We start from the raw sequence: 18,132 nt of genomic DNA, 5'->3' as shown, positions 1-18,132 counted from the left end.
TTTGATTCCCTTTAACAACGATAAGAGCCTTTGGCCCAGCACTCACACAGAATTATGTACCGACATGTGCTATATCTTTCTCAGTGGCATCTTCAGAACACTGTACCAACCTTTGGAAATATTAAACGCAACCTTTTTTTTTTTCTAGGATTGCTCGATCTTTACCAAAGGAAAGAAAAAAGAAAGACTAAGAATATACTTTGATAACAACCGAGATGTTTTTGTACAGGAGTGGGAAAAAATGAGGTACGTTTTTTAGCTGTTAATTTATTTCTAACAATATTTACAGTATTCGCGATAAAGTATGAAGAAAATGCTTTGCAAACAAAGAAAAGAGAACCGACTGATATCTGGCATTAAGCTTGAAGCAGATCGATGAAAACAACGTTACAATACTTGAGAGAATGATCCCTCTTTCACGGAGGACTCCACAAGAATATACAACCACCAGCACACAGGTATCGAAATGATATTTTATATTTTTAGTAGTCCGTTTCATTTCTCTATCACTTTGCGCTTATAAAGAAAAATCAAATTCGTCATCCGCAAGACGCAAGCAGTTTCTCCACTTAATTACTGTTTTCCATCACGAAGTAAATTTGGCACGATTCCTGACATGCTGTTCTTATCAGTCGTGCCTTGCTCTTTGTCTGAAGTCTTCACATTCGTGTTTTCTTATCTTCTATGCTTTGTGTATCATGCGTAACTTTCTCATTCTTCTCTTTGATGGCTTAGGATTTTTGTTATTTTGTTTCTCTTTATTTCCTGTAAAAGTTTCAAGAAACGAAAATCAGACCACCTCCGTGCTGTTCGTGAGGAAGATATGATCACCTTGTAATAAAAAAAAATGAAAATAAATAAAATTAACGTTTTGACATAACATTTTGAAAGAAGGCCCTCTGCAATGCACTGAGTATCACCAAATCACTATTGCTGTAATGCTGAACTCACTAAACGCTGCTTTTCGCCCATAACTGTACAACTGTCTGTGAGAAAGAACTGGGGAATGTGGACAAGCCTAAGCGCTAAAGCGACGAAGAATATAAAGGCGGTAAGATTCGTTTTGTGCTCCGCGCGACTGCCAGTGACAACTGGAGCTCTGAAGGAAATGAAGCGTAAATACCAGAAGCTGTAGCCTATACTCGGTTCCTGCCCCAGTTATCAAAGAGGTTCTCTCTTTTGCTGAAGGAAGCCACCAGTGAAGAAGAACAGTGGACGTTGTATGACCAGTCGCAGACCAGAAGCTCCTGACTGAAGAGGGTGCCCTCTGGGCACAGGAAAGATGCGCTGCGACGGCCCCAGCACACGTGGAACACCTTCAAAAGGAATCGGTTGTTAGTGTCTATAATTTAGGGGAAATCTATTTATACAGACTTGGTACCAGATTACATATAGCAGTCATGGTAAGATAGAGGAAACAGTAAATCTTCACAACAAATTTAGCACTGATTTGAAGACAATATTTTTAATAGAATGGTCATGTATTTTACGTCACACTGGAGTAACATTATTGATGAGATTATCTGGAGCTGTAAAAGAAATTTTCACCCTGTGGAATAAAATACATTGGCATTGGAACTATACTTCAGTGTGTAAACCTAATTCAAAACTACAGTTACTTGATTTAAGTAATACAAGGACTAGAATGAGGACCATATGATAACTCAGTATTTCGTCTTGCCATTGTTTACTGAAATGTGCGATGGTCTGAAAAAATTTGCTAACAATACTAGTTTTCTTGAAATCAGTATGACCTGATCTTGCGATATAAAAGATGAAAAATAGTAAAAGAGGAAACACCTACTTTTTAACATTTTTCTGTACCTTTCACTTTATCTGCAAATGTGAGCATTTATAGAAAAATAGCTGGCACGTCTTCATTTTCATTTCGTAAAAATTATTTTACTGGAATACTTCTTGAACGTGACTCGAACTGAATATTTAGACTAACTAAACACTATTTATAAACTCCAATGAGAATGTAAGTTTTAATGGTGGAAGGTACAGCCATTAACCTCTGTACCGCAGGTTTATCTTGATACCTTAAAACGAAGTGGGTAATATCTTTAATCTGATAAATGAGAAATGCCTTCTAAGACCGTTATCATGACAGTGCTTAGAGGGAAAGTACTTCCTTGGGCCCTCTACTGAAAGATAAGCGTTTTGTGTTAAAGGTAATTATCTGGAATCAAAATTTACAACTTCAACAACAATTTGCATATGACAAATAGGAATTCTCATACCGTGGTGATAGCTCACCTGACAGTTAGTTTCTGGATCTGCATAGTATCCACCAAAGTCTTTAGAAGCACAATCAAATCCAGTTTTAGGGATAGTACGAAGGGTCGGATAGTCAGGGCCACTACTCGAAGAAGAACCACTAGTATTGCTATTGTCTGAGTTAACTAAAGCTCTTGTCTTACCGTCTCTCGGTGGATGCTGTGACAATATCCCACTATTAGGGCGTTTGAATCCCTTGTTGGCCTGTAAAACGTTCGGTGAACCATTAAGTAAAGACTTGCCATTAGATGTGGGGAAAGGGGTTTTTGGTTTTGTGAGGGACACTAGGTTTTGGCCAGGATTAAAGAACTCCCCAACAGACGTACTAAACGTTTTTTGAGGATTAAAGGGTCGGTTTACATGAGGTGTTTTGGATTTAGATGGAACTGGAGATGCAGGTATTTGTAATCCAGAGGTACCTGTTGATGTTACAGACACCGATGGAGACGGAGTTGGAAATCTGAATGAAGACTGGAACTGAGATACTTGCGGTTTGGGCGTAGGATTCCAATGTAGTGAGTTTTGGGGACTAGTTAGTGGAGTAGAAAAGGCTTGACCTGGTTGAGGTCTTGTGTTTGAATGCAAATCAGGAGAAGAGGCGCGAAATGGTGTCTGTTTTCTGTGAAAAGGTGTGGAAGGAGTGGTTGGGAAAAATGGTGTAGATGAACCAGGAAATGTTTTAGGAAATCTGGTACTTGGCCTGGTAGTAGTGGTAACACCAGAGCCAAAAATGGATGCGGGTGCTAATGTTGGTTGGTGATGTGAAACTAAGGATGTAGGGGGAGATGATGGTATAAATGGTCGCGACAGTGATGGTGATGATGATGTAATTAGTGAAGATGAGGGCCTCCTAAATGGTTTACCAGAAGAGACATTATTTTTGATTGATGATAATGGTTTGCTAGCTCCCACGAAAGGTGAGCGAGAAGTTGATATGCGTCTCTGTGTTACCAGGGAGTTTTTAGGTTTATCATTTTCTTCGTAAGACAAATAACTGGACTTTTCAGCGTTTATGGTATTTGTGTTCTGAAAATTCTTTTGTGTATGAGGAGACAGGTTTGTGGTAGGGTTTCTCTGTCTGGGTGTTGTCACTTGAGAACCTATAAAGTTAATGGAATCAGTTGATGTCACAGGTTTGTTTGTTGAAGTGAGAAATGTATCTTGGTCCTCTAGAGATGAATAAGAACTTGTCAGTAAGTGAGTTGAGGAGGATAATAAAGATGTTGAAGAGTCTTTTCCTTCCATTTTGGACTGAAATGTTGGCGCCTCCACAGTGATCTGCGATTTTTGGAGGCTAGGTGCCTTCCTTACAGGTGCAACGACATCGGACACTGGAGGAAAGTAGATTCGCACTCCTTCGGGAAGCGTAGTGAGAGCAGTACTCGGCGGAGGATCATCTAAGTCAACTTGTACAAAATAAGAATACTCTGATGATGTCCCTGTATTGACTCCATTACCCAGTAAAGGATTCTGGAGAGTTTTAGGCAGTTCCTGGTAGGAACTTTTGAAACGTATTTGACGCTGGTGCTGAAACAAAAATGGCATTTTTGAATTAAAAGTTCCGAAACAATTTGTTACAGTGTGGCATTTCAGCTTTGAATGTCAGCAGGACTGTTGAGTATGAGTAGTAATAATTTTGAGAACTGTATTCACAAGTTAAGTGTCAACCACAAAAAAGAGGAAAATTGGCAGTAAGAATAATTAATTTTGTAAACCATTATTGTAACTTACCCGTATATTTTCATCTGTTTCTGAGGGACTGTCTTGTTCTGATGACTTACTGACCAGAGGTAAGGAAATTGGGTTATGCTCATCTGTCTCTGAAGGACTGTATTGTTCTGGTGACTTGCTGGCCAGAGGTAAGGCAAGTGGGTTATACTCATCTGTCTCTGAAGGACTGTCTTGTTTTGATGACTTGTTGGCCAGAGGTAAGGAAAGTGGGTTATGCTCATCTGTCTCTGAAGGACTGTCTTGTTCTGATGACTTGTTGGCCAGAGGTAAGGAAAGTGGGTTATACTCCTCTGTCTCTGAAGGACTGTCTTGTTCTGATGACTTGCTGACCAAAGGTAAAGAAAGTGGGCCATGTTCATCCAGATAAATATACGGAGAAAAGTCTGACGATTCTGTTGTGGGGTCTAATTCTGAGGGATAGGAAAAAAGTTAGTTGAAAAACCAAATAGCAGCAGTCTTATAGAAAAAAATTTATTGAAGAATGTGGAGATACTAAAAGCAAAGATGGATATTACAGTAAAATGTATTGATCCATTTCATTAGATATCTTGCCATTTCATTCCATTCATATTCTCTTTCTTCCATCTTACTGTCAATCTTTCTTACCAATTATTTCATGGCACAACTGCAAGGTTTTCCTCCTGTTACACCTTCAAAACTTTTTTACTCCCAATTTCCCTTTCAGCACTGCAGGACCTCATAGGTCCCAGCACTTGGCCTATGGCCTAAATTTTATATTCCATTGCATTAGAGATCTTACCTTCTTCAGCTGCTGCCCAGCTAACGATGGTTAAGATATAAATAATTCGAAGAAGCTTCTTCATCTTGGATGGAAGCTTGAAGACAGCCAGACGATGTGATTTTTCATAAGAGGGTGATTAGGGTTAGTTCATATTACATGGAAGAAGGCGGGAGGCTCTTGGACACTGGGGCTCCCTAGAAAGTCTTGAACCTCTCATATCATAATGGATCCACAATCTGTTGAAAAATGAATAAATGATCACTTACACAAAAATGGAAAGATTAAGGCTTGCTAATATGCCTGAAACTGACAGTCACACTTGAGTCCTGTAGCTAAAGATTGCTGAGATGTTTAAGACTAAGTTTGGAGAACGACATCTATAATGATAAAATCTGAGTGGATCTTGTTTGTCCTCCCCTGGGTGACAGTAAAGGAGACTTGACGCAGCCACCCACCCCTTGCAAACCGGACCGGGGCGGGGTAGGTAGGGGAAACACACCTTCCTCTTGCAAACCTGTTTGTCCGCCCCGGGTGGGGGCGGGGTAGGTAGGGGTCGGGATGGTAGGGGAGGTAGCAGCGTCGGGTTCCAGCGCGCGCCAACAAGCTCGTTTATAATAATCTTGAAGTCGAGGCCAACAGAGTGATTTGGAAAGGCATCACGTGTCTTAGAATTTGAGTTAGCCTATTTGAAAATGACAGCAACATAATTCTCTTCGGCAAAGATTTTTTTGCTGTGTGAGTATGAGAATTATGATTGAATTCTATGGCCAAAACCGGTCAGTGTTAAAAGAAGCATCACGACCTGTTAAAATGTTTGAGAAAATAACAGAAGAATTGTTAAAATGTTTGAGAAGGTAACACAAGAATTGTTAAAATGTTTGAGAAGGTAACAAAAGAATTGTTAAAATGTTTGAGAAAATAACACAAAAATTGTTAAAATATTTAAGAACGAGTTACAAAAGGTTTCTATGGCCAAGATCCGTTAAGCTATTTAAGGTCAGTATATGTCTGAGGAAAACTTGTTACAACAGATTACCAGTTTTGGCTGTTTCAAGTTTACGTTTGCGGAATGTCATTCGATGATAAATTCATAAACAATCTCAGCAGTTTTCATAAGTTTACATAAGAATGAAGTCTTCACTGACTGCAGAAGAAAATATTGGAAAAGCTGTAAAATGAAAGGAAAATTCCGTCACTGCGAGGACATCTGATTAACTCTGTGTATGACGTCATATGAAGACCCTAGTCTTCTACAGAGCAAACTCGAGAGCTAGAGAGATATGTTAGAAATGAAAAACATGTTTGTTCCCACTCGCTTAAATGATGAACAAAACATCTGTGGACCCACAAGTACAGGTAACACGTGAGTTTATATGCATATGAACTTGCGCGTGTATGTGTGTGTGTGTGTGCACACATAGGCACAAGTATCAATATGGAAATGTTATGCATAAGTAGGAATACTTAATATATTATTAACATATTTTCGAGGGTGATCAACGAAAGGTACTTGTAACTGACCTAGTTAGACCATTTGTCTTTTTTATCGTATATGGGCTCTTATCTAACCTACATTATTAAAATTTCATGCTGAAGGAGTAGATATCAATATTATCTCCGCCAACAACGTCGGAAGGTGATTATCTTTTCCCTTCGCGTGTGTCTGTGTTTGTACGTGTGTTAAAAGGATATCTCGAGAAACGGACAGCAGACTTGAATGAAACTCTGTAGATAATTTTTTTAGGTGACCCCCTTTAAATATTCAACTTCTGGAGAAAGTAGCCCAAGGTTGATCATATTTTATTTCCCTGGAAACCGTCTTTCCATTTACAAAAGACTGGGAAGGTCGGCAGTTTAAATGGTACATGATGACGTTAATACCCGAATGATTAAGTTTGCAAAGTCATTATTACCTTGGAGGGTCAAAGAGGAGGTCACACTTTATAAATATGAAACGCTTATAAATATTAAACGCTCTCTTGTGCTGGGAAATGGGAGCGAGTTCGCTTGTTAGTCTTTGAACGGCCTTGTCAAATGCATGCTGTCTTCTGAGCGCTCTTCTTGAAACAAGGAAAATTGAATCGGCTGGATCTCACCACTTCGGGGTCGCTGAAATTGTGGAAATCGGTGAAACAGGCCAATAATTGTGTGTGAAAAAAGAACGGAAACAGCCACGAGAATAGAAGATGATAAAATAAATATGGAAATCGTAAAGAAGTAAGTATATCTTAGTTTAACCAGACCACTGAGCTGATTAACAGCTCTCCTATAGGGCTGGCCCGAAGAATTAGATTTATTTTGCGTGGCTAAGAACCAACTGGTTACCTAGCAACGGGACCTACAGCTTATTGTGGAATCCGAACCACATTATGACGAGAAATGAATTTCTATCACCAGAAATAAATTCCTCTAATTCTTCATTGGCCGGTCGGAGAGTCGAACGCTGGGCTAACAGCGTCCTAGCCGAGAGCTCTACCCACCTCTCCAATGAAGAACTATGGAAATCGTAAATGAATACAGACAGAACAAGCGACCAGCAAGGAAATGTGTACATAAATTATTAAAATGGAATGAAAATTAAAGACAGAATACAAAGAATGTCGAATCTATTTTAAGAGACGAAGCGGTACGACAACGTGGGGAAAACGCTCGCGGCAGAATAAAGACTGATTTCTTTCCCCTTGGCTTCTGTAAGATCAAGAAATATCTCTTTAAATATTTAGTCTTTTATGTTTTTTAAACGGTGCCAATCTTTTAATCTTTTTTGTGCCTATGTCCCACCGCAAATGACTGACAACCAGAGCACCGATTCACAGCTTATTTCAATAGAGGATTATATATATAAATATATATATATATATATATATATATATATATATATATACATACATACATATATGTATATGTAAACACTTCCTCAGTCAATTCAGCAAGTACAGCGGCACTATAGGGAAAAAGGAGCAAAAATAAGGCGGTAGTCTTGGTATCTTACCCAATGCTATGTAAAACCTGGGTCTCTTCCTCCCTATTTGTTTATATGTGAGGCAGTGTCATCTTTTTTCTTCTTCACCCTCTTCTTTTATGCCTCCTCCTGTCTTCTTTTTCCATATGCATTACTTTCTAGATTTTTAGCTTATCGACCTGGTGTGTGGAAGAGAGGTGGACTACAAATGACGATTATGTGAATAACCTCATTTTCGTTTTAACGGCAACATTTTCCGTTCCTCCATGTCTCAGATATCTCAAAGGGGTCAACGAGATTATCTTTGATGTTTTATCGAGATTAAATCGAGTGCTCAGTGACCTTGACTACGTCGGGTCAACGGTCGTTAAATTAACGAGATATTTTCCCCCGGCACCAATCGCCGGAAAAGTAAATTTCTCGACTCGACATCCCTTGGAGCGCGTGGACGCATAAATGTGTATACGACCTTTCTCCATTTTTTGGTTAATAAAAAACATTGTCGAGTCGTCAAACCTCTTGTTTCCCCAAAGTATGAAGACCTAAATCTTTAGATTTATTTCTTGATAACATTCATTTGCAGTAAATATTTCATGAGACGCAAGCGCGCGCGCGTACATACACATGTATACACATATAATATATATATATACATATATATATATATATATATATATATATATATATATATATATATTATATATATATATATATATATATATATATATATATATATATATATATATATATATATATATTACAAAGGCCAGGTAGAACATTTTTATCATGCAAGCTTTTCGAGGGATGTAACCTCATACTCAGAGCTAATTATTGACAAAAACAGAATCGTTGAAAATACAAGCAAATAAACTTACTAAAACCCAACAAAAAGGACCAAAAAAATAAAAGAGCTACAAGAACTGAAAATAAAGAAGGAACCCAATATTAAAAAAAAGCAATAGCCCTTAAAAGAAGAGAAAAAAAAAATCACAACTAAAACCAGCAAATACAAAGTGAAAATGGCTGTTGACCTTTTGCGTACCTTCTCAGAAACAAATCGTACGATGCTTAGTTGTATACCGGACAAGTTGTTATTCAGCAGCCGTTTCATTTTCATTATGAACGAAGCAAGGTCTATAGAACGAAGACCGAAATTAGGAGGTCCAGTCCGTTCGACCAGAAAAACAGTACTTGAAAATTCAGGTCAATGAATGAATGGTCTTGTTCTCAACTGTGTTCTCTTATGGCTGGAAAAGGTAGTTTAGAAAGAGGAAGCTTTTTTTTTTCTGAGAAACCTTTGCGTTCCAAAACAGTGTTTGAGCCAACGTGGACTGGGTCTTTATGTATCGCAGACCTCACTGAGAACAGGCAAACAAATAAACCACTCACGAATTAGGGTCGGCACGAAAGGGTAGGTGTCTCCCTCAATAGTGAACCAATAGTAAATGGGTTGGTAGAAGCAAATTTAACCTGATTTGGGGAAAACTTTGTTTTAAGCGTTTCTTGTAACTTTTTTTTTTTTTAGACCATATAGCTACTGTGCCTAAGGTAGGGTAATTTAATGTACTCATCATCTTTATTGGCAGTACTGTACACTGGTATAGGACGAACCTTCTCATTTGTTAAGTATACCTTAGTTTTACCAGACCACTGAGCTGATTAACAGCTCTCCTAGGGCTGGCCCGAAGGATTAGACTTATTTTACGTGGCTAAGAACCAATTGGTTACTTAGCAACGAACCACATTATAGCGAGAAATGAATTTATCACTTAACAGAGATTTTATATATGAATGTAGCTGGAAATGCGGAATAATTTCTGTAGAAGCTAAATTCGTCATATAAACAAAGTTTTGTACTTTGCCTTAGTATTAGGCTGTTTTGCCCATACTTTCAATTCACCGGCTTAAGAAGGCGAAACTGCGTCAAGAGAGAAAACATGTAAACAGACGGTACAGGAGAGAAAGGAAGATTCTTTTAGAGAAGAAAGGAAGACGAGGTAAGGAGATTAAAAGGAGGGTGTGGAAGTTGAGGAGGAGAAGATTTGGATCAAATAGCCAAGTGCAGTGATGCGCAACGTGTGACACGGCTGTCCGGAGAAACCATTCAAGTACCTTCAGAGCACTAATTGCTAGAACACGAAGATGCGGCCTCTCCGTTTTATTTATTTGTTCTAAAATCATTGTGTTTAGCAGTGAAATTTATGGTTTTTTCATGACTCCTCTCTTTTTTCAAAGTAAACGAGGAACCATCGGGTTTCACCTATAATCTTTATAAATGGATTCCCCCAAAAGCATTGTCACTCCGTTTGACTTATGAATGGGGCTCGTTAGAGACGATTAACCGTATGAGTTATGGCCCCAGTATCATCACCCATTCGGCACAGATCATCATCTGGGAATTTCGTGAATGGGCCGCCTACGTGTGTTTGTATAAGTAGGCCACGCTCAAGTGACAAGAGAACTCTATTGGGACGAGTACCTGCTGTGCTCTAACGCACTAGTAGGAAAAGAAATCTCAGGAAAATTTGATGTACTTTATAGTTAATATATTACCTACAGCTCTGAAACGATAATTAGGCAATACAGTTTGATTTACCTCTTATCGGAGGTTCCACATCAAAGCTATCGGAAAAGATAAGGATAAATTCTGAACTTTTCCATGATTAAACGATGGTTGGCGAGATTACACAGATTAGACAAAATGTCCTTCAAAGGTTTCTGAGTCTGCCACTGATTCAGTGATTTAGGTAAATATTGTAACTGTTTATTGATTCATTAAAACATCGGCATTACATATGGCTTTGTTACATAATTCCCATTATGTTAAATTAATTTAAGGCAAACGATATACACATCTGAATGTTTTTATTTAGATGCATGTTTGATTGTGTTAATGTATGGTTGTTTTTGTGCGTGCAGTAGCGTGCTACATATTTCAATTTCCCACGTACGGAGTTAGTGCCGTCAGTGCAACTCACGTGGTGCACTGGAGGCATTACTTAAGGTTTTTTGCAGCGTCCTTTCGGTCCCTAGCTGCGACCTCTTTCATTCCTTTTACTGTACCTCCGTTCGTATTCTCTTTTCTTGCATCTGACTTTCCACCTTCTCCTAACAGTTGTTTCATAGTGCAACTACGAGGGTTTCCTCCTGTCCATTCCATCTTTTTCATCACCTTAAGGAACAAGACCGTTAATTGCCTTTCCAGAAACATGCATACTCACGTACACCACACACATATACTTATATATATATATTATTTATATATATTTAACAGCTCTTCGTTGGCTGAGTCGGTTGAGCTTCAGACTGTCACTCGATGGGCCAGAGTTCAATTCCCCCGGCCGGCTGGTGAAGAGTTACAGGAATTTTTTTCTGGTGATATAAATTCATTTCTCGCTATAATGTGGTTCGGATTCCACAATAAGCTGTAGGTCCCGTTGCTAAGTAACCAATTGGTTCTTAGCCACGTAAAATAAGTTTAATCCTTCGGGCCAGCCCTAGGAGAGCTGTTAATCAGCTCAGTGGTCTGGTAAAACTAAGATATACTTATATATATATTTTAATAAATATATCACACAGCACTAAGTATTAAAGCAAACTCAAAAGTAAAACCTCAACAGGGGTACGGTACAATATGCATTATTATAAAGTTCTAAAGTAGTGAAGCGGAGTTAGCTCATAAACAAGGCGCCTCAGAATATGCGGTTTCTCAGTAACTTCGTGTGAACACAGTCCCTGGACGTAACAGCCGCGCTGTAACAACCGATATGAATCTGATGCGTCGGGGACAGCGAGACTTCAGCTGTTCAGTGGCTTACGTCTGTGAGGTCGTGAAACGTATTTATCTCCATTTCTCCCCCTCCTGTGTGTTCCGGTGGTTTCACTGGGCTATTGTAATGCTAAAGCTTACAAATATTTTAAAAATGGAGTTCAGCGGCAATCATGTTTTCGGTATGATGAAAGTCATGCGTGAAACTAAACTGTATATGGAACTGCCAATAATAGATGGTAACGCCACCTGCACTGAGTGGAGCTAAGGAAAGGAATTTTTCTGATTTGGAAAGGCTCATATCCTACTGCAGACGACACAAGGGCAGGGAAAATCGTTTACCCTTCCTTATACCTGGTGTTAGTTGAAAGTACTCTGCTTGAGCACTTGAAAATGAAGCACATTTTTAAGAAGTGGCAGAGAAGTTTACTTAAATAAACATAGTGTAAACATACTAGTGTAGAATTCAGAGTTCTGAAGAGGGAAGACAAACAGGAGAAAGGGCGAGGAAAAGGTAAGTTTTGTGTAATTTTATTTGTCTGTAATACCGGTTCAACACCAAAATAAAATTCAACATTGATTCACTAGTGACTAGCGGATCCAGAAAAATTTCATGGGTGGTTCACCTGTTTTGATATTATACATAATATATACATATATATGTATATATACATATATACACACGTATACAGTATATGTATATATACATATATAACTATATTTTTTTCTCAAAAAAATTTTATTTAATAGGTTTTTATTTTTTTTCCATTTTTATATTTATCATTTATTTTATTATCTAAATCTTCAATATCATTATTTTGTCATTATTTTTCATGGGGCACGCGTGCATTGACTTATTCACGTTTTTAAATGATATTTATATGAGAGAGGTGGTAATAGTCCTAGATAAACAGTACAATAACCTGCTAAGGAATAAGTGATCTACATAGTTTTAATTCGGTACAGAATGCCGTAGATCATAAACCAGGATTCGCCAATGATGTAATTTGTACGCACACACACACACGGTATCGGCATTACCTTTTCCTTTTACCTCTTGTGTCTATGCTTATTACCTCGTCTTATATCTGCAGTGTAAAACCTCATGAGCTATATCTGTTTTTAAAAGTAGTAATGTTACTTTCTCTCTCTCTCTCTTTTTTTTCTCTCTCTCATCCAGGATTGCATATATTGCGGGAATTTAGTAAATTTCAGTCTCACAGATAAATTTTATAAACTCTTCTCTCCGTTATTTACACATGTTATTTACACAAAATATTTCCCCTTCAAAAAAGTAAAAGCTTGCACGTTGCCCATAGTTCTAATTTTCAGAATCTATATTAACTCATTATTCAAACATATATGAATCCACTCGCTCCATCTTCTGTTGCGAATTGACCTACAACTCATTAAGTATATTACTGTTTCCAGCTCAAAGAAACAAACTCCTATATATACATGATCAATCAACAATATCGAAGTCAGAACACACCACTTTTATCTCGCCCACAATCGGGGATCCTTCGACGCTCTAAGTAGACGAGACGGCTACCGGAAGAGAATGTTTTTCAAATTGATTGAGAGAGTGGCGGAGGTATGCCACCGACTGTAAACTGTTTATTCATTACGTTTCATCGCCTGAAATCATCTCGCGAAAGATGGCAATCAGAAGGAACTGAACAGCCACTTTAACGTCATTACATTTCACCGTTGCGATCCATATTGCTTTTGACTCTGTTATTATTATCTTTATACTGTTTCTTACTCGTGCGCCACTAGCACTTCCTGCTTTGTTTCGTCTCTGTGTTATTTTTCCTCCATACTTTATGGGGCACGAAATTATGGGACTAGCTCTTGGTAGGGTTGAGAGCCGTTCCACCTCGTTAATTTTGTTGTGCAATTGTCGTCTTTGATACAGTTGTGGTTGATGCACTTGTCTTTGCTGCTGCAGTAAACATAACATTATTATTATTATTATTATTATTATTATTATTATTATTTGGCAGCAGACCCTCTTGTAAACAGGTTTTATTGAATATTATTGCTGCTTCAGCTGCACTTATTTTGTAGAAGATTTTTTTTTTTATTTTCCGTATTGCGGACTTCTCTTCCGCAATAAGGAAAATAGGAAAAGTCTTCTACAAAATAAATGCAGCTGAAGCAGCAATAGTATTCAATAAAACCTATTATTATTATTATTATTATTATTATTATTATTATTATTATTATTATTATTATTAAAAATAGTTGCTAGAGATTGATTCCTAGGGAATCTGATCCTCATCGGGAACAGCCAAACAAGCGCTATAGTCAACATTTTTATTCCACTGGAACGTTTTGGCTTTTATTATTATTATTATTATTATTATTATTATGATAACTTCACGCTGTAGGGAACTATATTACTATTGCTGACAATCTTCTTATTCTATTCCGGACTTCGACCCAGCGTAACTTGAAAATTTCTGAGACAAAACTTCGAAATTTGAGACAAAATAAAACCGTGATAGGGTTGCGGTCTATTCCAGAGCACCATCAGTTATTCCGTTACACTAATGGAAAATTAATATTGAAACTTTTCTCCTCACTAAATCGATTGCTTTCAACTTTTTTTCTTGGCCATCTTATATATTATCTATTGCATAGGCTGAAATACCACGAACCTATATTAATAGTATCATTAAGATGATGCCAATGATTGCATCAATAAGAAGGCAGAATGTTATAATTAAGACTTCAGCAAAATTGTTCAGATTTCTCAAATTGCTATCATTATTCCTTCTCTCTGTTACTAATGGCAAAGAAGAATGTCTCATCCTTTTAATCCACGCATCACGCCCAGCTCATTTTTTACCTTAACCAGACCGTTTTATCGCTCTCTTGCGTCATGTTAGCGTGCAAGTGTAGAGAGAGAGAGTGCAAAAAAGACAAATTATTATAAATGACGCTGTTCTTTTCTGTACAATCTGACATAATTCTTATTCTAAACCTCAAAAAAGAGAGGGAAAGTGGGTATTGATATTGAAAGTAGGCCTAATAAGGTTCAGACCACGAGGTAACAAGTGAAATTGGAATATAGTTTTTGTACAGCCGAATACTGGCTCGAATTTGGATGTATATTATTCAGAATTCAGACAATTAACTTGGTCATCATTAACCAACATATACTAATCTCGAGCTAGGTCAAAACACTTTGTAGCCCATTAAAAATTTCCCTCGATGTAGCCTATTAAAAATTTCCCTCGACTAAAATCTACCTTGTCTTGTTCATATATTCACGTACCATATATCCTGCTTGTTAAACAGAGTGAGAGCATTAGTGCTATTCTCTGCAGCTGGATTTTCCTTCTTTATTGTGCGTTTTCATTCCGAGAGAGAGAGAGAGAGAGAGAGAGAGAGAGAGAGAGAGAGTTGCTTATTTCTGTCCTAAATCCCATGGCATTTACTCTTCAAACCAAACCGCTGAATGACGTAATCCTTCTAATGGGTTGCTTGTAGGAGACAGACCCAGTGTTGGCATAAGGCTACCTTCAGCCAACAGCAGTAACAACAACAACAACAACTGCCCTTTAGCTTGAACAGATCCCTTTAGGATCACTTTCCATCAGCAATAATATTCCTTTCTAACAAAGCGTCTAACCGAATCCATCCGGTATTGGCGTCCTAAATGTGTGACTTGAACCTTTAAGAGCTGCCAAGCACTCTTGTTTTGAAATAACCCGCGCTCGGGTGATTCGATGATGATAATCGCGATGATAACAATGGCGGATGTTACGAGAACTCTGAACTGTAGCACAATGGATTTCAGACCGTCGAGCGAAGCGCGCAGAGAGGTGAGCCGGAACAAAGTAAATTCCATTGATTTACGGCAGTTTATTGGTAGAAAACGTTAACCTCCGTGGGAATTGGAAGAGCTGTTTAGTAAATGTCTCGGCGTTATTATGGCTATTCAAGTACTTATGACGCGAAAACACTTGTTTTCATTTGTTTCAATAAAACACGACAGAGGAAACGTTTACAAAATTCCGGTTGTTTTTGACAGGTAATGAACTACGTATGGTGTGATTATTCGAATTTAACAAATGAAAAAAACTTAATTTTTGGAAATCGGTTTAGTTTTTTTACATAGATAAAGATCCAACATTCTCTAATATTTAGCGCATCTGTTTGTTTTGCATTTTTATCATTTTCCAGATGAATGGGGTATTTCCAATCTCTTAGATGGGCCTTTCACTCCACAGAAATAGAGGCAATCAACTTTGTTTGATTCTGAATGACTCGGCCGTTTGGTTTTATTCAGAATTATTGGTCAAGTATTCCGTTCAGGTGTTTAATCGCTTCACTAACTTAAAGAGTGGAGTTTCCTTGAAACAACATTCGTGATATATCAATTTAGCTTATTGTTCTGGGGTATAAACCATTAACAGAGGAATTTCATAATCACGCAAGAAAATTGGTAGGTTAAACATTTTCGTAATGACAATTATTTTGACAAGTTCCCTGATCTTTTTGCACGATAGTTTGTTTTACCAGTTTCATATGTGAAATTAAATATGTTTTGAACCACAGAAAATTATATGAAGGTGAGTAAATAATCTGAATTAAGAATGCATTCGGTTACCAATGAATGGCTACATCTTCCAGTGCCTCGTTTGGGCGAGTGGGTTCCGTTCTCAGCTAGCACTCTGCTGGCCACGAGTTCGAATCTCCGACCGACCAATGAAGAATAAGAGGAATTTATTTCTGGTGATAGAAATTTATTTCTCGGTGTAATGTGGTTCGGATTCCACAATAAGCTGTAGGTCCCGTTGCTAGGTAACCAATTGGTTCTTAGCCACGTAAAATACATCTAATCCTTCGGGCCAGCCCTAGGAGAGCTTGTAATCAGCTCAGTGGTCTGGTTAAACTAAGGTATACTTAATTTTTTCCATCTTCCTTGATTACCAGCAACAGCGGCAGTAGTAGTACCAGTAGAAGTGATAGCTGTTGTTGCAGTAAAGCGTGAGAGTCGTTTTACATCGGCACATCAGTTTTCCTTCTTGATAACTAAATTTCCGTTGAGACTACACACATTTGTGTATGGCATGTTTTGTTAAGTGTATGAGTACATGCGTGCGTGGGAGCGCTTGTGCCGTAATATGGGTGCACTTTTTTTCGTGGAAGTTTTTGCTTCCAGACGAGCTCTGTAGTCTTCTTCACCCTGGAATTTTGCGGGGGTTATGACATGGGAAATTGGGCGTTCCAGCGTTTTATTACGGTGACCTTTTCTGGAACTTCTTGAAGAAGTGTTGCATAAAAGGCTTTCATAATAAGCTCATCCGAAGCGATTTCCTCGTCTTTTTGAAATAAGCGTTTTTCAGACGATTTCTTACCCTCCCAGATACCTCCTTATTGATGGGAGAAAGAACGTGGTGTTGAATATAATGACGATGAGAAGAAAGAGGAGGAAAAGAAGACAGCGAGGAGAGACAGAGGACGATGGGAGGAGAATAGGGGTCAGGGGAGATGTGTGAGGTGAAGGAAAATGAGGACAAACTATAAGACGAAGATTTCTGAGAACTGATGAGAATGGGTAAATTAAGCACAAGTGACATTAGAATGAAGAAATTTAAAAAAAGGAGATTGTATTGACTGATTAACTGACTTATGAAATCTAACGGTACCGAAATGATGAGGTACAAAAATAACGACTGTTAAGTCGTAGAAACAGCAGTGTTTCTGTCCTTATTTGTTATTCGGGGAAAAAAAAAATTAAGAACACTTAAGGTCTCACAAACCAACACAATCATAAGCTTAACCTCTGCAGACCAGCACTCTATATGCAAGACTATTTCACAAGGAGAGATAAGATTGTATACTTTGCACTTGGCATGACAGATAACCATATCCAGCGAATTAAATTCTTAAAGATTAGGATGTATGACCAAAGTGCCCGTCGGCATTTCAAGTAAACTCTTAGTAACACCGAAGAGTTTCTTTTCAGTTGTAATATGTCTGCGGTGATATCCGAGAACGCTAATAATGAGAGGCTTTTTCTCCGTACATTTCACATCGGAAACCCATGTTGACGTTTCATCACTCAACAGCGCCATTTGACCGGCTCGGATGAAAAAAGGCGGGGATTAATGAAAGCTTTGAAATATACCGCAAGATCTGGTGCAATATCTTAACAACGAGGCATTTTATGAGCGCTGGAGGTCAAGAGTTCACTCTGATGACAAGATGCTTCGTGATTATCAACCACGCTTGGTTTGCATACCGCGCGCAGTGTTCCCAGAACGAAGTATCCACACACCCATTGAGGACACCATTCTTTCAATATGTATTAAGGACGAATCCCCCAGTTTTTATATGATTTACAGTTTCAAAGTAATTGCGCCTAAAATTTGGATAAAGATGTACCAGTTTTGATCGCCTTGTGCTTGCAGATTTTCTCCCCACAATGATTATTAGGTGTTGTTTGGCAAAAGTGCTTGGGCTTTGGAGTCAACAACAGTTATGTACTGTAATTCCTTCCTCTCATTTTAAACATGACATAACAAACGTTTAGTGTTTCATGGCGTTTTTCAAACGTGCTTTTTTTTATAAGCAGAAAATAAACAACCCTCATTCAGGTAATGGCGGTGAATATATATATATATATATATA

The 18,132-nt window shown here is 38.1% G+C and overlaps 1 protein-coding gene across 1 annotated transcript in view; it reads right to left on the bottom strand.

Moving 5' to 3' along the window:
• Positions 1–250: 250 nt before the first annotated feature.
• LOC136840227 (uncharacterized) overlaps positions 251–18,132 on the bottom strand; it is a 70,218-nt gene continuing 52,336 nt past the window's right edge. Inside the window, exons 2-5 of the mRNA XM_067106813.1 lie at positions 4,772–4,989; positions 4,012–4,421; positions 2,260–3,807; positions 251–1,316 (exon numbers count right to left, since the gene is read on the bottom strand). Of these exons, the coding sequence (XP_066962914.1) occupies positions 1,137–1,316; positions 2,260–3,807; positions 4,012–4,421; positions 4,772–4,835 (2,202 nt within the window). The 5' untranslated portion in view covers positions 4,836–4,989 and the 3' untranslated portion in view covers positions 251–1,136. The remainder of the gene's footprint in view (positions 1,317–2,259; positions 3,808–4,011; positions 4,422–4,771; positions 4,990–18,132) is intronic.

This window comes from Macrobrachium rosenbergii, chromosome 7, assembly GCF_040412425.1.
Source record: "Macrobrachium rosenbergii isolate ZJJX-2024 chromosome 7, ASM4041242v1, whole genome shotgun sequence".
NCBI lineage: Eukaryota > Metazoa > Arthropoda > Malacostraca > Decapoda > Palaemonidae > Macrobrachium > Macrobrachium rosenbergii.
Note: the sequence above shows the minus strand (reverse complement) of the source record. Positions and strands in the feature narration are given on the sequence as shown.